This window comes from Cetorhinus maximus, chromosome 16, assembly GCF_964194155.1.
Source record: "Cetorhinus maximus chromosome 16, sCetMax3.hap1.1, whole genome shotgun sequence".
Taxonomy (NCBI): domain Eukaryota; kingdom Metazoa; phylum Chordata; class Chondrichthyes; order Lamniformes; family Cetorhinidae; genus Cetorhinus; species Cetorhinus maximus.
Window position 1 is genome coordinate 83,857,529 of NC_135894.1, and position 27,448 is coordinate 83,884,976.

Consider the following 27,448-nt stretch of genomic DNA (forward strand, 5'->3'; position numbering starts at 1 on the left):
AACCACAAGAACACTGACAAAACATCCAACCCAAAATATCGTGTCTTTTGCATTCAAAACAGTAAGTTATATACACAATAAACCTACACATCTTGCTTTGAGATATACTTGGAGGTCAGCTGAGAAAATTTGGAATTTTAAGTTTAAAATCAAACATTGGTGCTACAACGCCTTACAACTAAAATGGATGCTCACTAAGTCAGAGATTTATTTAATTCTTTTCGCAAAGATTCCATTCCTTATATACAAATTACCAGCAGGACAGATGTCTGCTGCACACTTTTAGTCCATGGCTCCATCTTCAGTAAGATGGCAAGCAGTCGATTTGTAAGTAAGAACTTGTACAAATATTCTAAAGGAATCAAAAAAAGCGATGTTCACTAAATACTTTATGATTTAGAACCTTTAGAACTGCAGAAATGAACCACAAGACATGGAAAATTTAATGTCAGTTAAAACAAACAAATCTTCTCGACTGCCTTTAAGCCCGCATTTCCTTGTAAACAAGAACCATTATTTGGCTTATTTGTTTCCCACAAAAATCAGTAAATTGATCTCTGAGTGCCAACTGGCACAATCTTCCTTTGTCAGAAGCTGGGCCTCTTGGAATGATACATGCAATAATGAACTGCTGATATCTGTGACTATCTGCTCAGTAAACAGCCAAACTGCAACCGGAACAGGAACCAGCTGCAGCCTGCTCAACCTGCCCACAAGCTAAAAGGCAGCGTTGGTACAGGCACAATTCCCATTTGACTTCTTTCATTTATTTTTTTAAACAATGTGTGTGAATATTAAAAACTTTATTAACAATAAAAAATTAAGGAATCCATCTCCTTTAAGTGTAGATTTTTCAAAAAAAAAATCAGATCTGTGCCTATTTGCGGTTTGTAGAACAATGACTGCAATGTCCCTGTAAGTGCACTAGTCTTTCAGAATTACCCAGCTAAGAACTTATATTGTTCCACATTTAGACAGTTGGCAGTACTTGTAAGACCATAGTTCACGAATTGTGCAAGTAATTCACAAAGAAGGCTTGAATCAAAATTTCAATCAACTTCAGATAAAAACAAATAACTCAGGAAAACTGCATGCCTGAACAAGGATTTTTAAACGGGCATAAAACGGCATGGCACATTTTAAATCTATAATAGGATTACAGCAGTGCTTATCTGAACTCAACAGCATTACTAATTAACCAGTTACTTTTAGCAGCAATCGTGAACACTGGGTTGTTTGGTCCAGTTGGAAGTCATATATAAATTGAAAACCAATGCAGTGATCTAGGGCTGGTTATATTGCAGCCCCCCATCGCAGCGGGAAACATGACGGCCCGGCACACTGAGTAGAGGCCCTATATCAGTCTCCTGGCAGCGGCAAAACCTCTCCCGATTAAGTCAGAAGGTAGAAGGGGCTGATGTGGGGTTCCCAGCCGCGGGATGTCAATTAGACTCATTAGTGAACCAATTGACAGCTATTGTCCCTGAGGCGACCACAATTTAATGGTGGCTCAGGGATTAAATGGAAGCTGCACGCTTCTCCTGCACCCTGCAAAGGCCACCCAGCAAACCCTGTTGGGTTTGCCAGCAGCTTCCTGCTGTATACGTTTCCTCACTGTCAGGCACTCTGTGCCCAATCGAGGGACCTAGCATCAGGCAGGCCGGTGGCCGCTGTAAGCCCCTGCCCTTGCCTCTGACCTCCCCTCTTCCGCAACCCCCATCCCGCCTTCACCCATGCCTGGAGTCCCACAATGATCCAGGGCCTTTGATGGCAGTAGTGCCGTCGGCAGCCACTGCCCCTGCTGGCAGCATGAGGAGCTGCCAGCCTCTGACTGACCAGCAGCTCTCAGCAGGCGGGACATTCACCACCGAGGGCCTTAACCAGGAGGGCAGCCCAACAGTTGCCACTTAAGTGCCTGAAGGGCACTTGATTCCATCGAGATTCCCCCACGGAACTGACAAGGGGGTTCCCCACCGGTTCTCCAGCCGGTGGGAAAGACCCCCGTTAGCCCGACAAAATCCCAGCCCTAAAAAAATACATCTTTTCAAAAAAAACACTTTTAATGAGATTCAAATGCAATCTAAGGCCATCTCAATTAAAAGACAGGATTTCACCATCAATGCATTGTTTGATAAAGTAAAAGTCTTTCTGTTCTACAATTCTGCTGATTGTTTAAACTAAAAACAATGAAAGCTGCAGAATATTGCTCAGGTAGAATTAGATAGGGAGATGAATTATCACTGAAGATACCGTCACACACCCAAGGATGATTCTACATAAACCAATTCAGCTCCCCAAAACCATCGGATTCAATAATCCTCCCAAACCAGTTCTTTGCTGAAGTCAGCAGGGCTCAACTGTTTATGCAAAAATTTATACAATTGACTTAAAAAATGAACAGGACAAGTTAAAGAGAATCCTGAGAGTCAGCACTGCAGCTGCTCAAACATCAAAGAACAGAAAGTGATGTGGTTATCAAGTTATTAAGAAGCAATGTATAAACCACAGCTTTCCAGTACTAAAATGTGAACAATAGAAAATTTCTGTAATGCAGAATATATTTCTCCCTATTACTACTCAACATTATGCTTTAGCCCAAACGTTACCTCTAGCTGCATTAATACAACAATGCCACACAGCCATTGATCAGTATGATCATCAGTTCAAGGCCAAATGATAACATTATGGATCCGTACTCACCTGCTATAGGTTGAAAGTGCCAAGATATTTTTTTACTTAGCATTTTATAACTGGCATGATGAGATTTTCATCACATCGAAATGGTCTGGATTTAAATCTGAGTTGCAGGCTTGAAAGGGTGGTGCTGTAAACCATTAGGATTACTGTTCCATACTAGGGGGTGGGATATGGCAACAAGGGTGCAAAATACCCACCAGAGTGCAGGTTTAAAATATTACTTTTCAATTAGGAAGTTGCTGTTTCTCACCCTGGGGATACCTGCAAAATTCTACATGCAGCAGTTGTTTTAAAAATAGCAATGAGAGATCAAGTGGCCATACAGCAGATAAAGAATCACTAAATAATATAAAACTGGCTTAAAAGCATTGTGAAAGCATTGTAAAAGCAAATGAAGAGTGGCCAAAAATAGGAACTTCTCAGTCTGTAGAGACATTGAGAGTGGGGACCTAGGTGCCAGTCTTGGGATCTTTGCTAAATTCTTTTGTACAGTTAACGACTTGGCAAGGGTACACATACACTTGTACAAAAGACGTACAAGATAAAACTCCCCAAAATTCCACTAAAGTAAGGGGCTCTCCTTTAAAATGCAAGTTAACATTACAAAGCTTTTAACTATCAAAATCCTCCCTTTTCATATTGGCTGGTGTACACAAATGCACTTTTTTACTTCTTCTTCATTTCAACAAGTGTATTCCCATGTGCTATTCTTCTACTCTGTTATGGTACAGCTGATGGTGAATGCTGAGTTGTTCAAATCCCAAAGGAAACTTGAAACAACTGCCACAACTTGTTTTGTAGTTTGTATTTATTTCGAGATGCATGCTTTGAATTCAGTAGTAATAAGACCACCAAGTCTTATAGGTTTTACAAAACTAGATTAAACATTTATTAGTAAGAGAAATTATTTTTAAAAACATACAAAGGTCTACAAGTTACTATTATGATAACCTCTAAATCCTCTAATCAATCTAACTCCCAGTTACACTTTCATTAGGCAACAGTAAGACACATAGATTTTAAAAGACCCAGGCAAAGAAACACGATAGCCTGAACAAGTCGAGTTCAAAGCGAGTTCTCTTAACTTTAGTCCCTGGAGGCAGCAGTTTGTTACATACAGGCTGCAGGCTTTTCACACTTGTTGGATCTTAAACTGCCCCCCTTACAAACAGTCTTCTCTCCTTTATACATATTTTCCCCTTTGAATGCAAATCCCCATTGTTTCACTATGTATTTGGACTTTATCTTTCTGATAATAAAAATCTCTCATAGTACTAAGTTTTACCAGTAATCTATGCGAAAAATAAACAGACTCTTTCTAAACGTTACCTGGCTCGGTGACACATTTCACTCCTTCTTTTGAAAACAATCTAGTCTGGTTTATGTTAAAATGCAAATGTTCCCCTGACACCTATGTTTTCCTCTAATTGAACACACCCAGCACACACACACGCCACACATACCTATTACTCTATTTTACAATAAATTCTAACAACATCATGGAAATTATTATATTTTCCCGACAACTCCTCCCGCATGATGGTATTGACATGGCCATTCTCCCCTTCGACTCCAGCGAATTTCTATAAATCTGCTCCACATGTGCATGTCCTGATGGGCTGTCTCCAATTTTAACTCAGCAGCAGGAGCTGGGACTGAAGTCAGGATGGTAAGCTGTCATTTAAAGATCATACTTCTGTCAGAGTAGAAAAGCAGAAACCACTTAGGAGAAGGTGGATATGCTCCATTCAATTTAATGGCCGAAATTTTCCCTGAATTGCATGACTAAAGGCAGTGGCTGGTGTGAAAAAAGACGTTTCTCCCATCAGCCGCAATGGTGGGTTTTTGCGCTGTATCATCTGTTTCCCACCGCATTAATTATGCAGCCACAGGATATACGCCGTCTCACTGGCGGGCAGCCTCTGAATCGCCTGCCATGCCATTACTTCACTGTTTCCTCATTCTGTGCGCGGCTGCAGTTTAGGCATGGCACCCACATTTTTCAATGCTTGCAACCCAGGCCTGCTCCAGTGAAGGCATGGCCCCGAAAGCCAAGAAGAGTTCAGTGACCCATCACTGGAATGCCTTTTGGAGGCCCACCACGATGTCCTCTACCCCCGCTTTGGCCGCAGGAGGTCCAGCAATCTCACCACTCCAGCTTGTGAGGCGGTGGCAGTGGGTGGTCAATGTCAACGTCAACACTGCACAGAAGAGGTTGGCCATCCAGTCCAGAAAGAGGATGAATGATCTCATCCGTGATGTCAGGTAGATCAACCATTTCGTCACTATAAACTCACACACTCACAAGGCCATCACACATTCACTGGCATCTCACTCACTGCCAGTTCAAGGGACATCACCACGCACTCCCTCACATCTCTATCTAGCCTCATCTCCTCTGGAGACTGCCTCCTCAGCCCTCACCATCTTGAGGCCACATGCACGGATCAACATGTACACCCACACACACCCTGAGATATCCCTCCTTCTGCAGTAAAGCCCTCACCCTGCAACCTATTCCCCTGCCTGAAGCCACTTCTCCCTCTTCATTAATCCCTAGCCCTGCATCCGTTGAAAAGCCACCCCCACCTTAAGGCTGGTTTGGTAGGTAGAGACCTGCCCGTGAGCCCCCCTAAAAGTAATGTGGTGCTGCCCGTGAAGCCTGGCGCTGATGACCATGAGTGCTGACCAAAGCAAGGTAGGCAAACAAACCTTGAAGTCCTGAGCGAAGTGCAGGTCGCCAGGTACACGTCGCATATGTACCATTGTGAAACACGTCGGCGTGATTAGCTCATGGTCCAGCATGGGGGGATGATTCCGGCGAGCAGGGCTTATAATGAGGTTCTAGTGCGGCAGTGGGAAACCAGCCCGCCAGTGACGGGTGGAGCAGATGATCGCAAACTGGTTTTACGACAATGTGAAACCGATTTTTGCGAGCTCCAGATATTTTCTGCTTCCGCTTGCTATGGCGCCCACTGCAAACGGGAGTGAAAACTCCTGGCCAATGAGTAAATTTAAACAATTAAACTATTGAATGCTGGTGGGGTGGCAGGTGGAGGTTGTGGGGTAAGTCAACTAATCAATTAACTCTTTCCAGATCAGCATGCTTTATGTCTCTGCAAATTAGCATATAATCACTCTTTCGGTGTCCAGACCAGTGATGGGCAACCTAGACTAGTGAGTGGACCGCATGAGTGGCCCTCCTTCATCTCAGTGGACCACAAGATTGAAATCGGGCATGTGCACTAACCATGACCCCATGAATAAGAATTTGTGGGGCATGCCGATTGAACCGTAGCAGCGCTTTGATTGGACGCAGAGAGAGCACACAGCTCTTACCAACAATGTTGTGTGCAATCAGCACGCACCTCACTTCACGTGCCCCTGCGTTGCGTGCATATTACTTTAGTAATAACGTTGGAAAAGAACTATGCTTACGGAAACCAGTGGAATCAGGCAACCCGGCGCGTGGGCAATAGTCAACAAAACGTCTCACGGGCCGCATTCAGAACCCTGATGGGCCACAGGTTGCCCACCAGTACTCTAGACTGACAAAATTTAGGAAGTGCTACATTGTTGAAGGTGTTGTCCTGAGACATTGAACCAAGGCCCCACCTCCTTCTATAGATGTAAAAGATCCCATGGTAATTTTTCAAAGTAAACAATGTTCTCTACATTAACCAGCAAAAACAAATTTGCTGGTCATTTATGGTGCAGCTGTTTGCTGGGCCTTGCTTTGTGCAATCTGGTTGCCTCATCTGCCTATAAAACAGCGACAATTAATTTATTGGATATGAAGCACTTTTGAATGTCCCAGGACATGAAAGACACTATATAAGTGCAAGTATTTTTTAAAAAGTGCTGTGACATGTTAATGTGACAATTAAAGATCTCATGATGACAAAAATGATGCTCACAGTGTTGTGAAGGGAATGATTAAATTGCTGAGGGCAAATGGTTCACTAATCAAAATGGTTCTGCATTCTAATAACAGCAACGCAAGTTAAAGATTAGGAGAAAATCATGTCAGGCAGAACTTCTTCAGCCAAAGGGCAGTAAGAGTTGTGGACTAAGTTACGCAAGAAAACCATTAATGTGGGAAATTTAAAAGGGCTCAAGGTCATTGGACTTATTCCTGAAAAGAGGAGATTTGAAGGAATGGTGAGAAGCAGGTAAGTATGATTTATCTATCAAACATGATAGACTTGGGCTAATGACCTTTACCCATTTCTAAAAATTTTCATGTAAAATTCCTGCTCGAGGTTGAAAGCCAAGTGTAAACACCATTTAAAATAGAGCTGTTCTCTACAAATTACATAACATGATCAAAGAAACAATGATGTTGATCATTTTTAAGTGAGCAAAAATAGACTGTACAGACTCCAATAGAGTGACATTTCTGTGTAATGAGGAACATTTTAAATGCAAAACTGACAAAGGTATGGTGTAACATGTCTGACAAATACCAATTAAGGTGATTTTGGTTTAAAGTAATTTTTTTCAAACCAGAGCAATTCAATACAGTGAAATGTTAAGAGTGGGGTTTATAATTGAGATGGATTTCAACAAATGGAACTTTTTTGAATAAACAATGAGATTAATCAAAATAGGTTACATTATCAAACCAAATTAAATGGGACTCCCTCCAAATATGAAATTTAACACAACAGCAAAGTGCTGCAAATCTGAAATCCTGGAGGAGGTCTGGCAGCATCTGTGGAGAGAGAATCAGAGTGAACACCATCTGATGAAAGGTCATTGACCTGAAACATTGGCCCAAGTTTTCACGTGAGCCCAAGAAAACCTGACCTGCACCCTTTTGCACCTTCCGAAATGTATACCGACCCATGAGCAACTTTGCTGGGACTTTTGTCTTTTCATGCAGGGGTTGGGCCCGCAGTGCATTTTATGGGCCAAAATGGAGTGTCCGAGGAGTGTAGGTGCGGAGGCAGGCTATTTGAAAGATCATTCTTCATTCTCCGATACAGCAGCCCAGCTCTGCACATTGTTTTAAGGCCCCCTAAATCTCACCCCTCACCCCGATATCACCCCCTCAGATTGCTCATGCCATCCAATGTCACCTCAAATAGTCATTGCCACCTGCATGCCCCCTCACACCCCACCCACATCATATTTCCCCCTCAGATCCCCTATGTCACCACCATGCACGTGTATCCTCCATAGCCACGCACCCAGTATGCACTATGTACAGACTTCAGGAGCCATGCAATAGCAATAGGAATTATTTTAGTATCATTGGGAAAAAAAAAGCCTCTAAAACTCTAATAAATGCCGGACTTCAAACATACTATTCTTGAAACTGAGAAGAAAAATAACTACTCCAGTGAAGAAAAAAATTGTAATCTTTTAAGTGCCAATTAGGTTTGTTTACAAACAAGAAATCACATCAAAGGCACATCCTGTTATGACAGCCCCTTAATAAGTTTAAAATTGTTCTATAGACCGCCTACTGAGCCGAAGCCTTTACCAGACTTTGAAATCCAGACAAGCGTTCATAATGTCTACAGAGCTGCCATAATAAAAGTTTCCAACTACATTGCCTGAAACAGGACAGAATGGTGTCCTATTTCCAGTTCAAAGCTGTGCCTGTCAATCAATGGAGTGGAGCAAGGGCCCAAATCTTCCAGTCTCCAGATAGTCAGAGACCGGACGTATGACAGAAGATGCACGTTAATACCCTGCAGAAGTGAGAATTGTCCAGAAGTTTAAATGTCCAATGAATTCCCCTGCTCTCCAAGACCCTGCACGAGTGTCTCCTACTCTCAGCAAAACTCAGAGACATCAGACAGTTCCACAGGACTTACCTGCATTGCTACCCAGGAAACCTTAGACAGATTAAACCCTGGTCTAACACCTGGGTAACTACAAATTACCTCCTTAAACACCGGCCCCAATCCAACCCGACCCAACTAACACCCTGCCGAATCTGACTACCCACCAACCCTACCACTCGCCGACCGGACCCGACGACCCCAATCCAACTCGACTGACTCCCGGCCCGATTATCCTTGACCCACCCAGTCACCCGCACTCAAAGACTGGGCCTTTAAAGTTACCAGATAGAAGACAGCAGCTAGTGCTGCAAAAAAGGGGGCACATCCTCTCCTTGCCCCAACTCTACTCAGCTCACTGGAGTTAGAGGGGAGACATTGTGCTGTGCGTTTCGGTGGCAGCTGAGATCAGAAGATCCCGGAAGAAGTGCACAGCAGCATCGGGTCAGGGGAACCTTTAGCACAGTGGCAATGCATGCCGCTTGGTTCAGGCCAAGTTTTTTTTTAAGACAGCCAGAGCTGTCAGTCAGTTTAAATCACAGCACAAAACATGTTAGCAGAAGCGGAAAGGACCTTTTTTTGACATTTTCATTATAGCACTTTTGACAATTGGAAAAATGCTGCAACGCATAACAACAATTACACAATGCTAGTCAATGTAAGAATCAACTTACCTTTGCAGGATAGATCCCCAAGATGAACCACATTAAAAATAAATCTATATTACAATACAGCAGCTAATAGTGAAATTTGAAGTTGTCAAAACATTTTGCACTTACCTTTCCCAGCTCCTCAGCAGGCTTCCCTGGTGGTCATGAGCTCTCCAAGGAGGTGTACTTTTTTTTTTTTACAACTTACAAAACCCACACCAGTACACAGAAATATTGTGCAAGAGAAAAGACAAATTTCCTGTGGTCCTCACAACGAGGACCTGACCTCAGAAGAGGTGCGTGCGCGATTTGCACCCAGGGTCTTCCCGACCCACCAAAAAAGAAACCACATGAATAGGGTGTGGGGTCAGGAGGGCACAGGAAAATTGCTGCTGCCAGACCTGCTGAGTTTTTCCAGGTATTTCTGTTTCTGTTTTTGTTTTGGATTTCCAGCATCCGCAGTTTTTGGCTTTTATATCAGGAAAATTGCTTCCCCAGCAAAAAAAAAAAAATAATGTTCAGCGTTTCACAGCCCATTCGCACCTCCATGAGACACGAAAACCCGGTCCCTTGTCTGTTTTTCTCGCCACAGATTCTGCCAGACCTGCTGAGCATTGCCAAACTTTTCTGTTTTAATATGAAATTTGATAGGTTCGGTTATATGTCCTAACATCTGGTTAAACTCAAATTTATAACGATCATATTTTTTTTTACACCATTTTTTTCCTTAAGTTGAGTAATAGTTCTACAATTTAAAACATGTGATACAAGAAGACAAAAGGTGCAAGTGTGGCAGCTTGGATAGCAGATCATGATGTGCAACCTCTTGCAGCCTGAAGAAAATAAATTAGCAAAACTGAACTCAAATCTCAGATAATAAACATTAAATGCGTAGAAACTTTAATTCTTCTCATTTGAATTGTGGCCAAACTTCTGTTCTTCACGTTACAGTATTGCAAGAAAGATTTTGACCTTATACGTTTCTGTTTGCTCACAGTTGTTACTGTTAACCCTTAAAATATACTGGTGTAAAGGTCTCTACAGGCTGCTTGGATATCAAATCTATCCCGAGGCAGAGGCAACGGGCTAAATTTTACGTGCCCCTGGTGGGTGCGTTTCCCTCAAAGGTGGTTTTGGTGGGGGGGGGGGAGAAAGAGGGGGCATATAAAATGGCGGGGGCAGTCATCCCACCATCTTCCCACCCACCCGAGCTCAACCCCATAATATGGGGGGGGGGGGGGGGGGGGGGACAGGCAGGCGTTGAAATCGGCACCCTGCCCGCCATATTAAAATGACCATTTAAGGGTCAATTCGGCTTCTAATCATAATAGGTTTGGCGTGGGCAAGAGGGATGGAGCGGGAAGCCCGGTTTTTAACCTCGAGTGGTCAAAGAGTGGAAAGGGAGGAAGGGGTCACTCTTCGGGGGCTGCCCTTTGTTGATTGCGGGGAAGCCCCCCTTACACTGAATGCAACCCCCCCCCCCCCCCCCCACTTTCCCTCCCATCCGGTCCCTCTCCCTGCAACTGCCCCTGTCCCGAACGCTCCCAACAACTTACCTGCTCCGAGGATCCTAGACCTCGGGCTCCTCTCTTCAGCTGTAGTCCCAGTAGCTGCCATTGACGCCCTCCTAGCGCTGCCGGGACTGATGGAGCTGCCAGCCAATCAGTTTGGCTGGCAGCTCCAGAGGGCGGGACCTCCACCCCGATGAAGGGTGGAAGACTGACTCAGAACCTCGTTAATGAGCCCCAAGGCACCTTATTGCTGTGGGGCTGCTTGGCATGTTGTCGGTCGGCCTGATGCCAATGTGGTTTTGGGGTGGGGGGGGGGGGGGGGGGGGGGGGAATGGGGTGGGGTGGGGCCTGCTGTCTGCTCCTCCATATTATTCAACCCAATGGGTGCTAAAACCACTGCTCCTCTGGAGTTCTTCTCTTTAAATAGACCAAACTCTTTAACTGGGGACCAGGAGAGGAAAAACAAAACCGGATTGCTACTTAGGGACCCTTACTGGATGCCAGAACAATACTGGGCTGAACTACAATGGTGTCAACAATTAAATAGCTCGTTGGCACTCAAACTGGCTCTATACAACAATTAGCTACACTGTCAAGGTAGCAGATGGCACTGGCAGACACAAAAAATTGGAACGGGGAAGGGAGTGGGGGTTGAATGAGGGCGAGAAAACAAAATAATTATCACGGGCAGATCATCACAATCACAAGAGCCACTGTCTTGGAATCCTGTACCTCATTTCACATATTGAAGGAGGGGTTTCCCAGCCCCGGGGTTGGGGGGGGGGGGAAGAAAATCTGACAAAAATTGCATTGGGCCGGTTTGCCAAAGTGATCCTGGCTCCGGTCATTTTTCCCAAGAACGAGCTGAGTGCAACATTGGGAACCCATATAACAATGGTGGGGAGACAATCATTAGCCATTTTCACTGGGTATTCAAACCTTTCCAGAGGTGAACAGGAGCCCCATGCAGTGACAACAACTCGGTAGCTCACAGAATGCGAGAGCACAGCGGGAGGTCCTGGAGGCCTGACAGTTACAGCAAATCTGACCTTTGCATGGGAAAACAGTGAGACAGTGATCATTTAGGGGCACAGGCCTGCCATTGCAGCAGTCTCTCGTGCTGTCACAAAGAGTGATCGGGTTAAAGAGAAGTCCTGTAGTGCGATCAGCCTTGTCTCCCTTTCATCTCATTGCTCTCTCGTGTCCCCGAGTCTTCAGGAGCACTCTCACTGCACAGTGAAGGCTGCCAGCTGCTCTCACATCGTGGGCACTGCTTGGCCTTCCCAACGCCTCAGGCCACCCACTGTCCCTAATTCAATGGTGATCCTGAAGATGGTTCTTAATTGGCCAACTGCCGTGAGACTGGGCCTGAAGTCCTGCTGCTGCTGCAAACGGGCTTAGGACCTGGAAGATTCCACCCCAAATCTCACACTAGCCTCACAGATGTACAAAATGCCATTCAGCCATCAGGACTGGGTCAAAATCCTAACACCACAGTAGAACGCCATCTCCACCACCATAGGAACTGCTGCGATTCAAGATAACAGCACATCATTTTCTCAGGAATCAATGGATGGTCAATAAATGCAGCCATGCCAGCAATGTTCACAACCCCATGAAGAAATGTTTAAAATATCATTAAAAGTTGACTTTCCTACAAACAAAACTGGCTCCAAATGTTCCCAGTGTTCAATGTCACCTTATCTGCAAGAACAAGAATCTTCCAGCCTCTTCCCCTCTACAAACTCTTATTTAAACGTCGAGTCCTTATGCTGAAGAAAAGGACAGCATGTTTTTATTTTTTAGCCCAGGTTCAACCTGTACCCAAAGAATCAGTTTCCTTGTGAGAATGAATTTTTCCTTGGTGGTGTACAGCACCGTAAGCTTCATGCTTCAGGCACACCCATAAGTGAAGGAGTAAGAATGCCTATTAAAAGAACTTAATGAATCTTAGTGAGTTCAGTCCCTGAGTGGTCAAAAGGAAGCTATACCTGGTTACATACTAAAATTTCAAGAAGTAACAATGAAAGGAGCAGCTTAGAATTCTGCATTGTTCACATCTGGTACAACATTTCAACCTAAAGCTACCCATGAGATATTGAAGAAATTAAGGGTGAGTCAGTGATCTCTTCCACATGGTAACTTGTTTCAAGGTCCCAAGAGGTTGTGTTAATTACTGGGAAAAATATCAACATACTCTTCAAGGCCATTTTCTGCACCAGGGATCCCAAATAAATGCAAGATGCTATGGTTGTTCGTGCTAATTCGTTAAATGTATTGGCAGATTCTCTCAGTCCCCTGCACCCTGTAATGTACATTTTTCCTTTTGTAGGCTACAAAGTCCAACCATCAAAATAGCAATGTGGACTGTATAGATGCCCATAGCTTGACCATATTATTCAATCTGACTGCACTATCTTTAACGTCAAACCAAGTTTTTTGAAATTTCATCTCCATTTCCATATTATATTAAAGTGGCGAGAAGTGGGCAAACTTCAGCCAAAAATAGATCAAAGTCAGAAAGCATCTGAGCATTCAGAAGTATTTAAAGAAAATACAAACTTTCGTTTACATAAGCATCTTTTACATCCACAAGGAATCCCGAAGCACTTGACAACCAGTTAATTACCTTTGAAATCAAGATTGGGTGGAATATATTCTTCTTTGAATAGCAGGTCAGGATGAAGCCTTAAGTTTAACATCCAAAACACAGCACTCCCTCTGTACTGTTCTGAAGTGTCAGCTGAGAATGCTCAAGGACTGAGCTGAGGCCTGGACCCCCATTTCTGGCTCATAGTAGCAAGTACAACCACTGAGCCAAGCCAACACTGTTTAACCCTTTTTCCATTACCACTCGTAAAACTATAGACGACGCTACTGATTTTTAAAGAAATTCCTTGGCTGTGTCCTGCGCTGTGGACTGTGACCCTTCATCTTAATAACTGCATTTAAAAACAATTGGGACGAAAGTGAAGATTAAGGTGTTGCGCACTGCCAAGGAGTATCAGATTAGAATAATTATCCATTTCTGAACATCAGGAACACTTCTGCAAAACCTTCTCTTCAGATATTAAACGAATAGGACAGAATTCATGACACAGTAGATGGTATATTGTCTTTGGCTTAATAGGCCAAATCGTCATTACATATTCTTACCTAGATATTGCCTATTTATAGGTAACAAGACAGACCAGAACAAGACATCGCGCCAGAAACACGTTTGATGGCATGTTCAGTTTTGTAAAGGCCTAGCTGCTGAAATTCAATTAAAGTGAAGATCATTACAGATGACCTTGAGCATCAATTTTCCTTAAGCACGTCTTAGACATTGGTTTAGAGGAGCTATTTATTTACCGCAGTTTTTTAAAAAATCACTTTTGCTCTATTGAGCAACTTGGGTGTAAGGGTGAAAAAAATACCATGAAAATCATGTGTTCAACACTGCAACACCACCTTTCAACTCTAGCACTTCAACTTGGCTCGAAGATAAACTCAATGTTTATTTTCATAAACACTTCAGCTGGCAAAACCCACAAATAGCTTTTTGTGGTTTGTTTTGAAATATTTGGAATTCAAATCTTAAAATATTTAATACCCACGCAGTGCTTAATTTCCATGAACAGGTGGGGACATGGGTGCAGCCGTTACAACCTATCTAAAATATTCTAAAAAAATCAATGGAATCAAAACTGAAATACAAAAGCATGAAAGGAAAGAAGAAACTGGGTGGCGTTACGTTATTTGTTGTCCGTAACTAATTGGCCTTTGAGAAGGTGATGGTGACCCACCTTGTTTTATCACAGTGGCCCATCTGATACCCCTTTTAGACTCTGCTGTAGCAGTTTGGTGCAACTGAGTGACTTGCTGGGCCATTTCAGAGGGCAGTTAAGAGTCAACCACATTGCTGTGGTTCTGGAGTCACATGTACCCAGGTCAGGTAAAGACAGCAGATTTCGTTCTCTAAAGGACATTAGTGAATTAGATGGGTTTTTTCGACAATCAGCGATGGCTTGCTGGTCACCATATCTGAGACTAGCTTTCAATTCCAGATTTATTTATTAATTAGTTGAATTTATTAATTGATTGAATTTAAATTCCACCGGCTGCTTTGGTGCGATTTGAACCCATGTCCCCAGAGCATTAGCCTGGACCTCTGGATTACTAGTTCAGCAACGTTACCACTACGCCACCACCTTCCACTTTTCCCTTTAGTGCCTAACCTTGAATCCAATCCAGATTAATGGGATAAAAATTCAATGTGAAACAGGATAGTCCCCATTTAGCTCCTTGGAGACAAGGGTCCAAAGCAAGAGATTCTAAAATTTGGCATTAAAGGGCATTTTCACTCAGAGAAGCTAGAATGATGGCTGCTGTGCAGTGAAACAATGAATGTCAGTGCAATACTAGATCTTTTTTTCTGAGACTGAGGAGCAGGAACACTCAAGTGTAGAATAGAATGAGCTCAAATCTGCATGGGAATTGTTATTCCAGATCCCAAGAGCTGACACCCTGTTAACAGCCCTAGCATCCTTCATTGACGCATACAAAATTATATATGAAAGTGTGTATACTTATGAGATACTAGTGGCAAAAATAAAGCATTTTTGTCCATTAGATTGCTGATTATAACACTGGTAGCTTTTTCTGCAAATTGCAGGGAAAAAGTGTCTGGCACACCAAAAGCATTAATATGCATCCGCTGGCTTCTGCCAAATAAAACAAGGCTTAATAAGCTAACACTTGCTGGAGAGAGAGAAAACAGACTGCTATAGGCTGGAACTCAGAATCTCTATCGCAACAGTCAAAAACAACTTGTACTTATGTAGCATCTTTAATGTAGTAAAATGTCCCAAGGTGGTTCAGAGGAGTGTTAGCAAATAAAATTTGACACCGAACCATATAAGGAAATATCTGTGCAGATAGCCATAGTGCGGATGACCAAGGGCAGGATTTTTCACTGAGAGGGCAGGTGTGTGCCTGACCCGCTGGAGCGTAAAATGACACGCGGTGACATTGGGCAAGCGTCCCGACATCATCGTGCACTCGTACGATATTTCAGTCGGCAGGCGCGCACAGGAGTCGGTAGTGCACCCCAACAATTAAAAGGCCGTTAACAATGTAATTGAATTAAATTTTTCGTTCCCCGTCCAACTTTACGGTTGGTGGGCAGACGAAAAGGCCAAGCAGTCTTTGGATTTTTTGCAAAACCTCATCCACAGGCGGGATGAGGTTTTGATCCGTCATTAATAAAAATTTAAAAATTTCATCCGAGTTTACAACATGTCCCTGCTCATGTGACAGAGTCATGTTTTTTAATGTTTTAAAAATTTTTAGTTTTAATTTTCAAAACTCTTCATCTCCTTGAGGCAGCTCTTGCCTCAGGGAGCTTTTCCAGCACGCATCTGCGCGCATGTGTGTGCCTGCGCTCTCACCCTGCCCTCCGCACAGACAGCGCTGAGCGCTGCAGCAGGCATTTCACGCTGGGCGGGCCTTAATTGGCTCGCCAGCGTGAAATCGCTGTCCGGCCCCGATCACGGGTGGCAGTCGGCTTACCAACTGCCCCCGTCAGACCCTGGCCAAGCCCACCCAACAAGGGAAAAATCCCGGCCCAAAGGCAGATCAAAGAGATAGGTTTTAAGAATAATCTTAAAAAAGGAAAGACAGGTAGAGAGGCAATTCCAGATGTTAGGGACACAGCAGCTAAAGGCACCAATGCAGGAGTGAATAAAATCAGGGCTTTAGGAGGCCAGAATTAGAGTAGCAGTTATCTTGGAGAGTTGTGGGACTGAAGGAGATTGGAGAGGTTGAGAGGGGGCAACGCTTTGGAGGTATTTTACAAGAATCTCAGATTCTTAAAATTGAAGCCTTGGTTAAATGGGAGCCAATGTTGGTCAGCAGATACAGGGATGATGGGTGAACGGGATTTGGTGCATGTTATGACATAGGTAGCTGAGTTTTGAATGAGATTAAATTCACGGAGGGTAGAAGATGGGAGGCCAGCCAGGAGTACATCGGAATAATAATAAAGTCAACAAGTGACAAAACAATGGTGAGGGTTTCAGCAGCAGATGAATTTGGGCTGGGGCAGAGCCAGGCAATGTTACAGAGGGGCAAATAAGCAGTCTCAGTGATGGCACAGATATGTGGCTAGAAAGCTCATCTCCAGGTCAAGTGCAACATCAAGATTGCAAAGTCCGGTTCAGCCTCAGGCAGTTGACAGAGAGAGGGATGGAATGGGTGGGTAGGGAATGAAATTTGTGACAGAGACTGAAGACAGTGGCTCCACAATGGCATGAATGAAGCCAGCAATTATGTTTCAAAGATCAGACTTATATTGAGTTAATACTAGAGAAACATGTGTTTTGTTTTGACAGTCAGGGAGAAAAGAAAAGGATGCAATTACAATAAGAGTTTGTACTGAGTGCTGTTCATTTAATGGCTCAACAATAAACAAATTTGCTTTTTGGTTTAGACTTTGCTAGAATGTATAGTCATCTACATTCTGAAGCTGCAGGTAGAGCATGTGATATCCCAGTAAACAGCAGTACAATGACAAGAATTCTCCATTTAACCCTCGGGTTTCAGTACATTTACATAGCTGCTCGACAGTTAAAGATTTACTGTGGGTCATGAGGCATATCAGTTACGTATGCTTACAGCTGGAATGACCAGTGGCAAAGAGAATATCTAGGATAAAACCTCCCAAAATGTAGCAGCATTTATAGCAATCTCCAAATCTTTGCTTCTCTACAACAGACATACCCGCCACTGGTGTGCCGCCGGTTGTGTTTGGATATTTTGTATGGCAGGGTCCGTTCTCCCAAGTTCTCCAGGTTCCTCACCACAGCTCCACGCGCCAGTAATGCCTCCACTGTACGACGTATGGCAGCAGCTGTCTCAGTCTGTTAAAGAAATAATGGGAGTTGGGGGCAGGAATGGAGGGGAAGGCAGGGAAAGAGGAGTGAAAAAGAGATGGAAACTTTTGAATCCAATGGTTACATCTACGAAAACACCATTTAACATCTCATAAACCCAGTCATTTCTCACTCAGAAGAAGTGAGCTGCTCTCGAAGGGCAAGTAGGTCCAATAAAAGGGAACATTTTTTGTTTGTCTCTTGTTTGAGGAGAAATTTTTAAATACCACACTAGCTTCAGAACCTATGAAACTGTATAACTGTTCTCACATAAATTGCCATTTCAACACACCACCCTGCTCTCATGCCCACATGTCTGTCCTTGGCCTGCTGCAATGTTCCAGGGAAGCTAAACGCAAACTGGAGGAACAGCACCTCATCTTCCGACTACGCACTTTACAGCCTTCCGGACTGAATATTGAGTTCAACAACTTTAGATCATGAACTCTTTCCCCCATCCCCACCCCCTTTCCGATCCCCCTTTTTCCAATAATTTATATATATATATTTTTCCCACCTATTTCTATTATTTTTAAATGTATTTCCATCCATTGTTTTATCTCTACCTTTTAGCCTATTTCGATCCCTTCCCCCCACCCACCCCCACTAGGGCTATCTGTACCTTGCTCGTCCTGCTTTCTACCCTTAATGTCACCATTAGCACATTTCTTAGCTAATATCACCACCGTCAATACCTCTTTGTCCTTTTGTCTATGACATCTTTTGGCAATCTCCATCTATCACTGGCCCTTATCCAGCTCTACCTGTCCCACCCCACCTTAAACCAGCTTATATTTCACCTCTTTTCTATTTTTCCTTAGTTCTGGTGAAGAGTCATACGGACTCGAAACGTTAACTGTGTTCCTCTCTGCAGATGCTGTCAGACCTGCTGAGTTTTTCCAGGTATTTTTGTTTTTGTAACCGTTCTCATATATTTAGGATATGGAGAAGAACATCATCTTTCAGTCCCCTCTAGGTGCCTGATTTTATGCTTTGGAACCACGTTCTGAAAGAAGTCATCAAAGGTAGAACATCACTTCCTATGACATCATTCGGAAGACTGTAAATGGAGGGCAAAGATTTCCACTCATAATACCACAGGAGAACTTAACCAAAAGCTACCTGCTTTTAAGGTACCTCTAATTTCAGATAAAATATGTCAAGTGTTCCTATGTTAGCATCACACAAAGGTGAGTTTAGGACGTGTTCTCACAACCTTACACCTAGAAGTGCTTCTTGCTCATGTTTACTGTCACCAACTTATAAGAACAGTAGAATGTCAATAATACAATAATAATGGATGCCTTCAACCAACACATTAACTGAAGCAAGGAAACAAAACCAGAACTTGCTGCCAAATTGTTTCTCGACACAACCTGTTATGGACCTCACTAGAGGGAATTTACATCTAGACCTCGTTTTCATACATATAGAATCACAACCAAACTGTAGATGTACTAGGACATATGGTGATGAGTGACTACACTAAATTAAATCTGAAATCTCTCTGGAGATCCACTGCAATAATATTCAGGGAAGCCATAAAGCCATATATGATTTCAAAAGGGTAAATGTTTAGCAGATTGAGGGATGAGCTAAAAAAGTAACATGGTATGCAGTGTTCAGACAACTTCCATTGAGGGAAAAAAATGGGCAACCTTTAAGATGGTAATTCAAGGCAAATATATAACCAAAGAAAAAAAGTATGAAGGTAAACAAACGGATAAGTTGAGTAGTTAAAATTTATATAATATTTTCAGGAGGAAAGACCGAATAGTTGGAAGGCACCGCTAAACCACAAACCTATTTAACAATGCTATCAGTGTTGCAAAGAGGGCTCCAAAACTGAGCACCATTTTTAGTATATATAACTAGGTAATCACTTATCACACACCAAAATGTTTCACACAATGAATTATTCTGAAGTATATACACAGTTGTACTGGTAAAACAAGAGGAGAACATCATTTTCCAGAGAAAAGATGGTTTTGGCAACAAACCAGTTGTGGGGTGGCAGCTCAACTCAGGATTGAATTATTAAGACTGCACACCCTGGGTAAAGACATAAAATCAAAGAGCAATCATAAAAAGTGTAAATTAAGACTGGGGACAGGGGTGTAACTGAATGGAGTACTACAGTGGTCAGTGTTTCAAATCCTACTGTTTCCAATTCACATGAATAGTGTAGATGCACAAAGCCAATTGCAAGCTTGTTACTTGCTATGAAACAAGTAATGAGGCAACAATTAGCAAGCTATGGAATAATTTTGATGAGTTATGCATGTAGACAATTAAATGGTTAATGAAATGTAATACTGACAATTGGCCAACATTCTAAACTCGGGCTCAGCTTCTCAACTGCTTTGACTGGTGTGATGCAAATTCTGAGCTCCAATCTATAGCAGTTTGCTTTTTAAAATTCATTTATGCGATGTGGGCATCGCTGGCTAGGCCAGCATTTATTGCCCATCCCTAATTGCCCTTGAGAAGGTGGTGGTGAGCTGCCTTCTTGAACCACTTCAATCCATGTGGCGCAGTTACACCCACAGTGCTGTTAGGGAGGGAGCTCCAGGATTTTGACCCAGCGACAATGACGGAACGGCAATATATTTCCAAGTCAGGATGGTGAGTGGCTTGGAGGGGAACTTCCAGGTGGTGGTGTATCTGCTGTCTTTGTCCTTCTAGATGGTAGTGATCATGGGTTTGGAAGGTGCTGCCGAAGGAGCCTTGGTCAGTTTCTGCAGCGCATCTTGTAGATGGTACACACTGCTGCCACTGTGCATCTGTGGTGGAGGGAGTGAATATTTGTGAATGGGGTGCCAATCAAGGAGGCTGCTTTGTCCTGGATGGTATCAAGCTTCTTGAGTGTTCTTGGAGCTTCACTCATCCAGGCTAGGGGAGAGTATTCCATCACACTCCTGACTTGTGCCTTGTAGACAGGCTTCGGGGAGTCAGGAGGTGAGTTACTTGCCGCAAGATTCCTAGCCTCTGACCTGCTCTTGTAGCCACAGTTTTTAATATGACTAGTCCAGTTCAGTTTGTGGTCAGTGGTAACCTCCAGGTTGTTGATAGTGGGGGATTCGGCAATGGTAATGCCATTGAATGTCATGAGGAGCTGGTTAGATTCTCTCTTGTTGGAGATGGTCATAGCCTGGCACTTGTGTGGTGCAAATGTTACTTACATAGAAACATAGAAAATAGGAGGAGTAGGCCATTCAGCCCTTCGAGCCTGCTCTGCCATTCATTATGATCATGGCTGATCATCCAGCTCAACAGCCTGCTCCCACTTTCTCCCCATGTCCTTTGATTCCTTTCGCCCCAGAGCTATATCTAACTCCTTCTTGAAAACATACAATGTTTTGGCCTCAACTACTTTCTGTGGTAGCAAATTCCATAGGGTCACCACTGGCTGGGTGAAGAAATTTCTTCTCACCTCAGTCCTAAATGGTCTATCCCATATCCTCAGACTGTAACCCCTGGTTCTGGACTCCCCACCATCGGGAACATCCTTCCTGCATCTACCCCATCTAGTCCTGTTAGAATTTTATAGGTTTCTATGAGATTCCCCCTCATTCTTCTGAACTCCAGAGAATATAATCCTAACCGACTCAACCTCTCCTCATATGTCAGTCCCGTCATCCCAGGAATCAGTCTGCTAAACCTTTGCTACACTCCCTCTATAGCAAGAACATCCTTCCTCAGATAAAGAGACCAAAACTGCACACAATATTCCAAGTGTGGTCTCACCAAGGCCCTGTATAATTGCAGCAAGACATCCCTGTTCCTATACTCAAATCCTCTCGCTATGAAGGCCAACATACCATGTGCCTTCTTTACCGCCTGCTGCACCTGCAGGCTTACCTTCAGCAACTGGTGTACGAGGACACCCAGGTCTCGTTGCACATTCCCCTCTCTCAATTTATAGCCATTCAGATAATAATCTGCCTTCCTGTTTTTGCTACCAAAAAGTGGATAACCTCACATTTATCCACATTATACTGCATCTGCCATGCATTTGCCCACTCAGTTTGTCCAAATCATTCTGAAGCATCTCTGCATCCTCCTCACAGCTTACCCTCCCACTCAGCTTTGTGTCATCTGCAAATTTAGAGATATTACATTTAGTTCCCTCATCTAAATCATTAATATATATTGTGAATAGCTGGGGTCCCAGCACCCATCCCTATGGTATCTCGCTAGTCACTGCCTGCCATTCAGAAAAAGACCCATTTATTCCTACTCTTTGTTTCCCATCTGCCAACCAGTTTTCTATCCATCTCAATACACTACCCCCAATCCCATGTGCTTTAATTTTACATGCCAATCTCTTATGTGGGGCTTTGTCGAAAGCCTTCTGAAAGTCCAAATAAACCACATCCACTGGCTCCCCCTCATCAACTCTATTAGTTGCATTCTCAAAAAATTCCAGTGGACTTGTCAAACATGGTTTCCCTTTCATAAATCCATGCTGACTCTGTCCGATTCTGCCACTGTTTTCCAAGTGCTCAGCTATTAAATCTTTTATAATGGACTCTAGAATTTTCCCCACTACTGACATCAGGCTGACTGGTCTATAATTCCCTGTTTTCTCTCTACCTCCTTTTTTAAATAGTGGGGTTACATTAGCTGCCCTCCAATCTGTAGGAACTGTTCCAGAGTCTATAGAATCTCGGAAGATGACCACCAATGCATCCACTATTTCTAGGGCCACTTCCTTAAGTACTCTGGGATGTACTTGCCATTTATCAGCCATGGATATTGTCCAGGTCTTGCTGCATTTAACATGGACTGCTTCAGTATCTGAGGAGTAGTGAATGGCGCTGAACATTGTGCTATCATCAGCAAGCATCCCCACTTCTGACCTTACAATGGGAGGAAGGTCATTGATGAAGCAGCTGAAGATGGTTGGCCCTAGGACACTACCCTGTGTAACTCCTGCAGTGATGTCCTGGAACTGAGATGATTGATCTCCAACAACCACAGCCATATTCGTTTGTGCTAGGCATGACTCCAACCAGCAGAGAGCTTTCACCCCACCGATTCCCATTGACTCCAGTTTTGCTAGGGCTCCTTGATGCCACACTTGGTCAAATACTGCCTCGATGTCAAGGGTAGTCACTCTCACCTCACCTCTGGAGTTCAGTTCTTTTGTCCATCTTTGAACCAAGGCTGCAATGAGGTCAGAAGATGAGTGATCCTGGCAGAACCCAAACTGAACATCAGCGAGCAGGCTATTGCTAAGTAAGTGCTGCTTGATACCACTGTTGATGACCCTTTCCATCGCTTTATTGATGACCGAGAGTAGGCTGATGGGGCAGTAATTGGCTGGATTGGATTTGTCCTGTTTTTTGTGTACAGGACATACCTGGGCAATTTTCCACATTGCCGGGTAGATGCCAGTACTGGAACAGCTTGGCTACGGGTGCGGCAAGTTCTGGAGCACAAGTCTTCAGTACTACTTCTTCTGGATTCACTATTCTGGGAGATCAGGTTGAGACAGTCATAACACAATTGCATTTCTTCTCGAACGTCTGCTCCCACACAGATATCTGGCCATTGGGAGTGCTCAGCAGCAGAGCTGGCAGAGATGATGACTTCTCTCACAGCAATGCCACATCCTAACATCTGCCACTCCACTCAAATAACTGCTCTAACCAAACATCCAGGTGCTGGAACCACATGATCAGTAAGCATTGCACCTTCACCTGAGGGATCATATTCAGAACTAGCAGGAGGAGTGACTGTACTTTATGTTGTAACATCAGTTCTAAATGTTTAACTGTTAAAGATGATTGCCTTACTCTCAGCAGTAAAAATACTGGGCTTGGCCTCCATGCTTTCTTCCTTCCATCCACAAACAGGACTGCTGGAGAAACAGCTACCTCAGCATGCTGAACTACACCAAGCCAGTCATAGCTGACAAACTCTATCGCAATTCTGTCCTATTCTGAGATTAAACGTGACAATGCTACTTCCTGATAAGCATCGGGTTAAAGTGGACAGATTAGTGCGCCACTCACAGACAGATCTTTGTTAATTTGCAGATAGACAGAACAACCACCCCAAATTTGCGGGCAAAATGAAACGTAAACCTAGTTTGTTTTGCCAACTGCCTGAGGCTGAACCAGACTGTTCACAACACTGGTGTCATATTTGACTCCGCAATGACATTCTAACTAAATATACAAGCTATTATTAAGACGGCTTATTACCGAGTCCTTACATTGCCCAACTCCACACCACATCAGCTCATCTGCTGCTGAAACCCTCATCCAAACCTTTGTTACCTCTTGATTCGACTGTTCCAACATACTCCAGGCTGGCTTCCTACCTCCTACCGTCTGTAAATTTCAGGCCATCCAAAACTCTGCTGCCTGTATCCTAAATTTCACCAATCCTGTTTCCCCATGGTTTCCCCGGCTCCCGGTTAAGCAATGCTTTGATTAAATTTCTCATCCACTCACCCGCTGCAAGCTCCACAAATCTTCAAGATATTTGCACTCCTGTGATTCTGGCCCCTTCAGCAACTTTAAGCACTCCACCATTGGCAGTTTAACATTTAGCTGCCAAGGCCCTGAAGCTCTGGAATTCCCTCCTTAAAACCTCACCACCTTTCTACATTGATTTCCACCTTTCAGACTTCCCTTAAAATCGAGCTTTTAGCCATCTATCAAAACTTCCTAATATGTGGCTCAGTGTCATATTTTATTTGATAATGCTCGTGGGATGTTTTACTACATTAAAGGTGCTATATAAGCTGTTGTTGTCTGAATTAATAATTACTTGGGAATGATTTTAGTGCTTTTTAGGTGATTATTTTATGTTTTGCAATTTAAGGCATCAGAAACTGCCTGTTTGGCAGAGTTAAAGGAAATACGGAGTATAATCATGCTAGGCGCCACACACTGCTAGGTATTTTCTACACTCCAATCCATTTGTTCATTGGGCTATGGAAATAAAGCAACTGCAGCAACATTTTAGAATCACAGAATTTTATGTAGTGAGGCCATTCGACCCATCGCATCTAAGCTAGTTCTCTGAAAACGCTATTTACTTAGTCCGATTTACCTGCCCTTGTTCTCCATTTTATCTTTTTTCTCATTTCTGCTTACCCACTCCACTTATAAAATCTACAAAGGATTGCATGCCCAATTGCCTCAAATTGATATCACCATTTAACCATCTTCTGTTTTCCACTTGAGTACTTTCCGCCTGTGATTTTCCCCTTTGCCTAATTGTATGCTGTCCACTGCAATATCTTCCAGCTCTGATGGAGGATCCAAAACTAAAACATTAGCTTCTATGTTCTCCTTAAAGATGCCAAGCTGACATGCCAAGTGTTTCCAGCATTTTCTGTTTTTGTTTCAAAATTTTACCTCCATAATGTTGATTTTTAGTTTACTTTTTATTTTTTATTTTAAGTTAACCATTTTAACCACCTATTTTACTCTCTAGTGTAGTAATATCTGAATGGCACAGTCTGTTTAAAATTCAACTTCAATTGATCTCTTTCTAAGTTAACCCAAATTGTATATTCTGGTTGCATTCATCTCACTGATATGGGTGAGTCCAGCTCCATTTTCTTACAATATATCTTTTATACAAAACAAATTAATTTTCGTAATATTCAGTGTTAAATCCCAATTGTTGCAATTCTAATGTAGCCAACAAAAATTTAGCTCACAATATTCAGTTTCATTTGCTTCCAGTTTCATAAAACAATGGCAAATGTGATGGGTATCTATTTTTTCCCTTTTGAAAAATGACTTTGCTAACTATTCCTACAAATTTTGCCTAAACTGTCTTGTTTTCTACTACTCTACTATTCAGGTTTATACTACTCTACTATTCAGGTTCAGATGTTCCACAGGAAAGATATAATTTGAGACTACCGAAGTTGCTCAGCATGATGATATCGTAACTCTCCCGCTATCTTTATAAAGAAAGCTCTATTTTTAACTTGCAGTGCATAAAATAAACAACTTTTTCGCCCAAATGAAACTGGAATCAACTTTACCTAATTCTTCAAATGAATGCTTAGTACCACCTATCAAAAATGTCAATTCAAATATGGTTGATCTGCAGTAAGAAGCTGCCGTCTGCTAACTCAAAACTGTCAACCGTTTGACAAAACTTAAACTGATGTGTTCAGTGATTTGAATAATGTGTATATTAGTTTGTTAAAAACTGAAATTCCAGTTGGGTACAAATAGCTTGCATAAATACAGGAAGTCAAAAATCAAGGATTACTTAACAATTGAAATGTAAATGTTGTACAAAAGAATGAACTAACCATATGAAGCACAAATAGGAATTTTTGGGCTGGGAGGCTGTAACTAGTGGGTACCAAAAGGGTCAGCTATTTACAATCGATATCAATGACCAAGTTGAGGGAACAGAGTGTAATGTAATTAACTTTGCTAATGTTACAAAGTGAGGTGGGAAAGCAGGCTGTGAGGAGGATGTAAAGCGGCTGCAAAAACAGTTTAAGTCAGTGAGCAAGAAGATGGCAGATGAAATACAATGTGGAAAAATGTTAATTTACCCACTTTGATAAGAAAAGCAGAATATTTCCTAAATGGTGAGAGACTGGAAAATGTTAATATTCAGAGGGATCAGGGTGTCCTTTTACTATACATGAATCACAAAGTTAACATGCTGGTATAGCAAGCAATTAGGAAAGCAAATGGTATGGTAGTCGTTTGTTAGTCTTTTTTACAAAGGGATTCAAATTTAAGACTAAAGAAGTCTTACTGCGATTATATATGGTCTTGGTAAGACCACAGCTGGATTACTGTATACAATTTTGGTTTCCTTACCTAAGGAAGGATATTCTTGCCTTAGATGAGGGACTATGAGGGGAAATTGAGTAGACTGTGCCTATATTCCATCAATTTTAGATGAATAGGGAGCTGATCTTATTGAAACGTAAAATTTTTTTCAGAGGTTTGACAGGGTAATTGATGGGAGGTATTTCTTCTGGCTGGGAAGTCTGGAACCAGGTGTCACGGTCTCAGTATAGAAGCTCGGCTTAAGGAGAAATTTCTTCAGTCAGAGCTGTGAACCTCTGGAATTCTCTAGCCGAGTTATGTTGCAGATGCTCAGTTCCCGAGTGTATTTCAGTCACAAATCAATAGATTTTTGGGCACTAAGGGAATCAAGGAATATGAGTTTAGTGCAGCAAGGTATAGCTAAGGTGGTTAACACTGATCTTGCTGAATGGCGAAGCAGGCTCAAGGGGCCAAATGGCCTTTTTTTTCTAATTATTCATTCAAGGGATGTGGGCTTCTCTGACTAGGGCTGCATTTATTGCCCATCCCTAATTGCCCTTGAGAAGGTGGTGATGAGCTGCCTTCTTGAGCCGCTACAATCCATGTGGTGTAGGTACACCCACAGTGCTGTTGGGGAGGGAGTTCCAGGATTTTGACCAAGTGACAATGAAGGAACGGCAGCATATTTCCAAGTCAGGATGGTGAGTGGCTTGGAGGGGAACTTCCAGGTGGTGGAGTTCCCATGTATCTGCTACCCTTGTCCTTCTAGATGGTAGTGGTCATGGGTTTGGAAGGTGCTGTTTAAAGAGCCTTGGTGAGTTGCTGCAGTGCATTTTGTAGATGGTACACACTGCTACCACTGTGCGTCGATGATGGAGTTGAAGAATGTTTGTGATGGGGTGCCAATCAAGTGGGCTGCTTTGTCCTGGATGGCGTCAAGCTTCTTGAGTGTTGTTGGAACTGCATTCATCCAGGCAAGGGGAGAGTATTCCATCACACTCCCGACTTGTGCCTTATAGATTGTGGACAGGCTTTGGGGAGTCAGGAGGTGAGTTACTCGCCACAGCATTCCTAGCCTCTGACCTACTCTCTTAGCCACAGTATGGCTATGGG

At 43.0% G+C, this 27,448-nt stretch overlaps 1 protein-coding gene across 1 annotated transcript in view; it reads right to left on the reverse strand.

Moving 5' to 3' along the window:
• The window catches only part of mrps6 (mitochondrial ribosomal protein S6), a 70,389-nt gene that overhangs the window by 7,975 nt on the left and 34,966 nt on the right, over positions 1-27,448 (reverse strand). Inside the window, exon 2 of the mRNA XM_078560232.1 lies at positions 17,413-17,552. Within this exon, the coding sequence (XP_078416358.1) occupies positions 17,413-17,552 (140 nt within the window). The remainder of the gene's footprint in view (positions 1-17,412; positions 17,553-27,448) is intronic.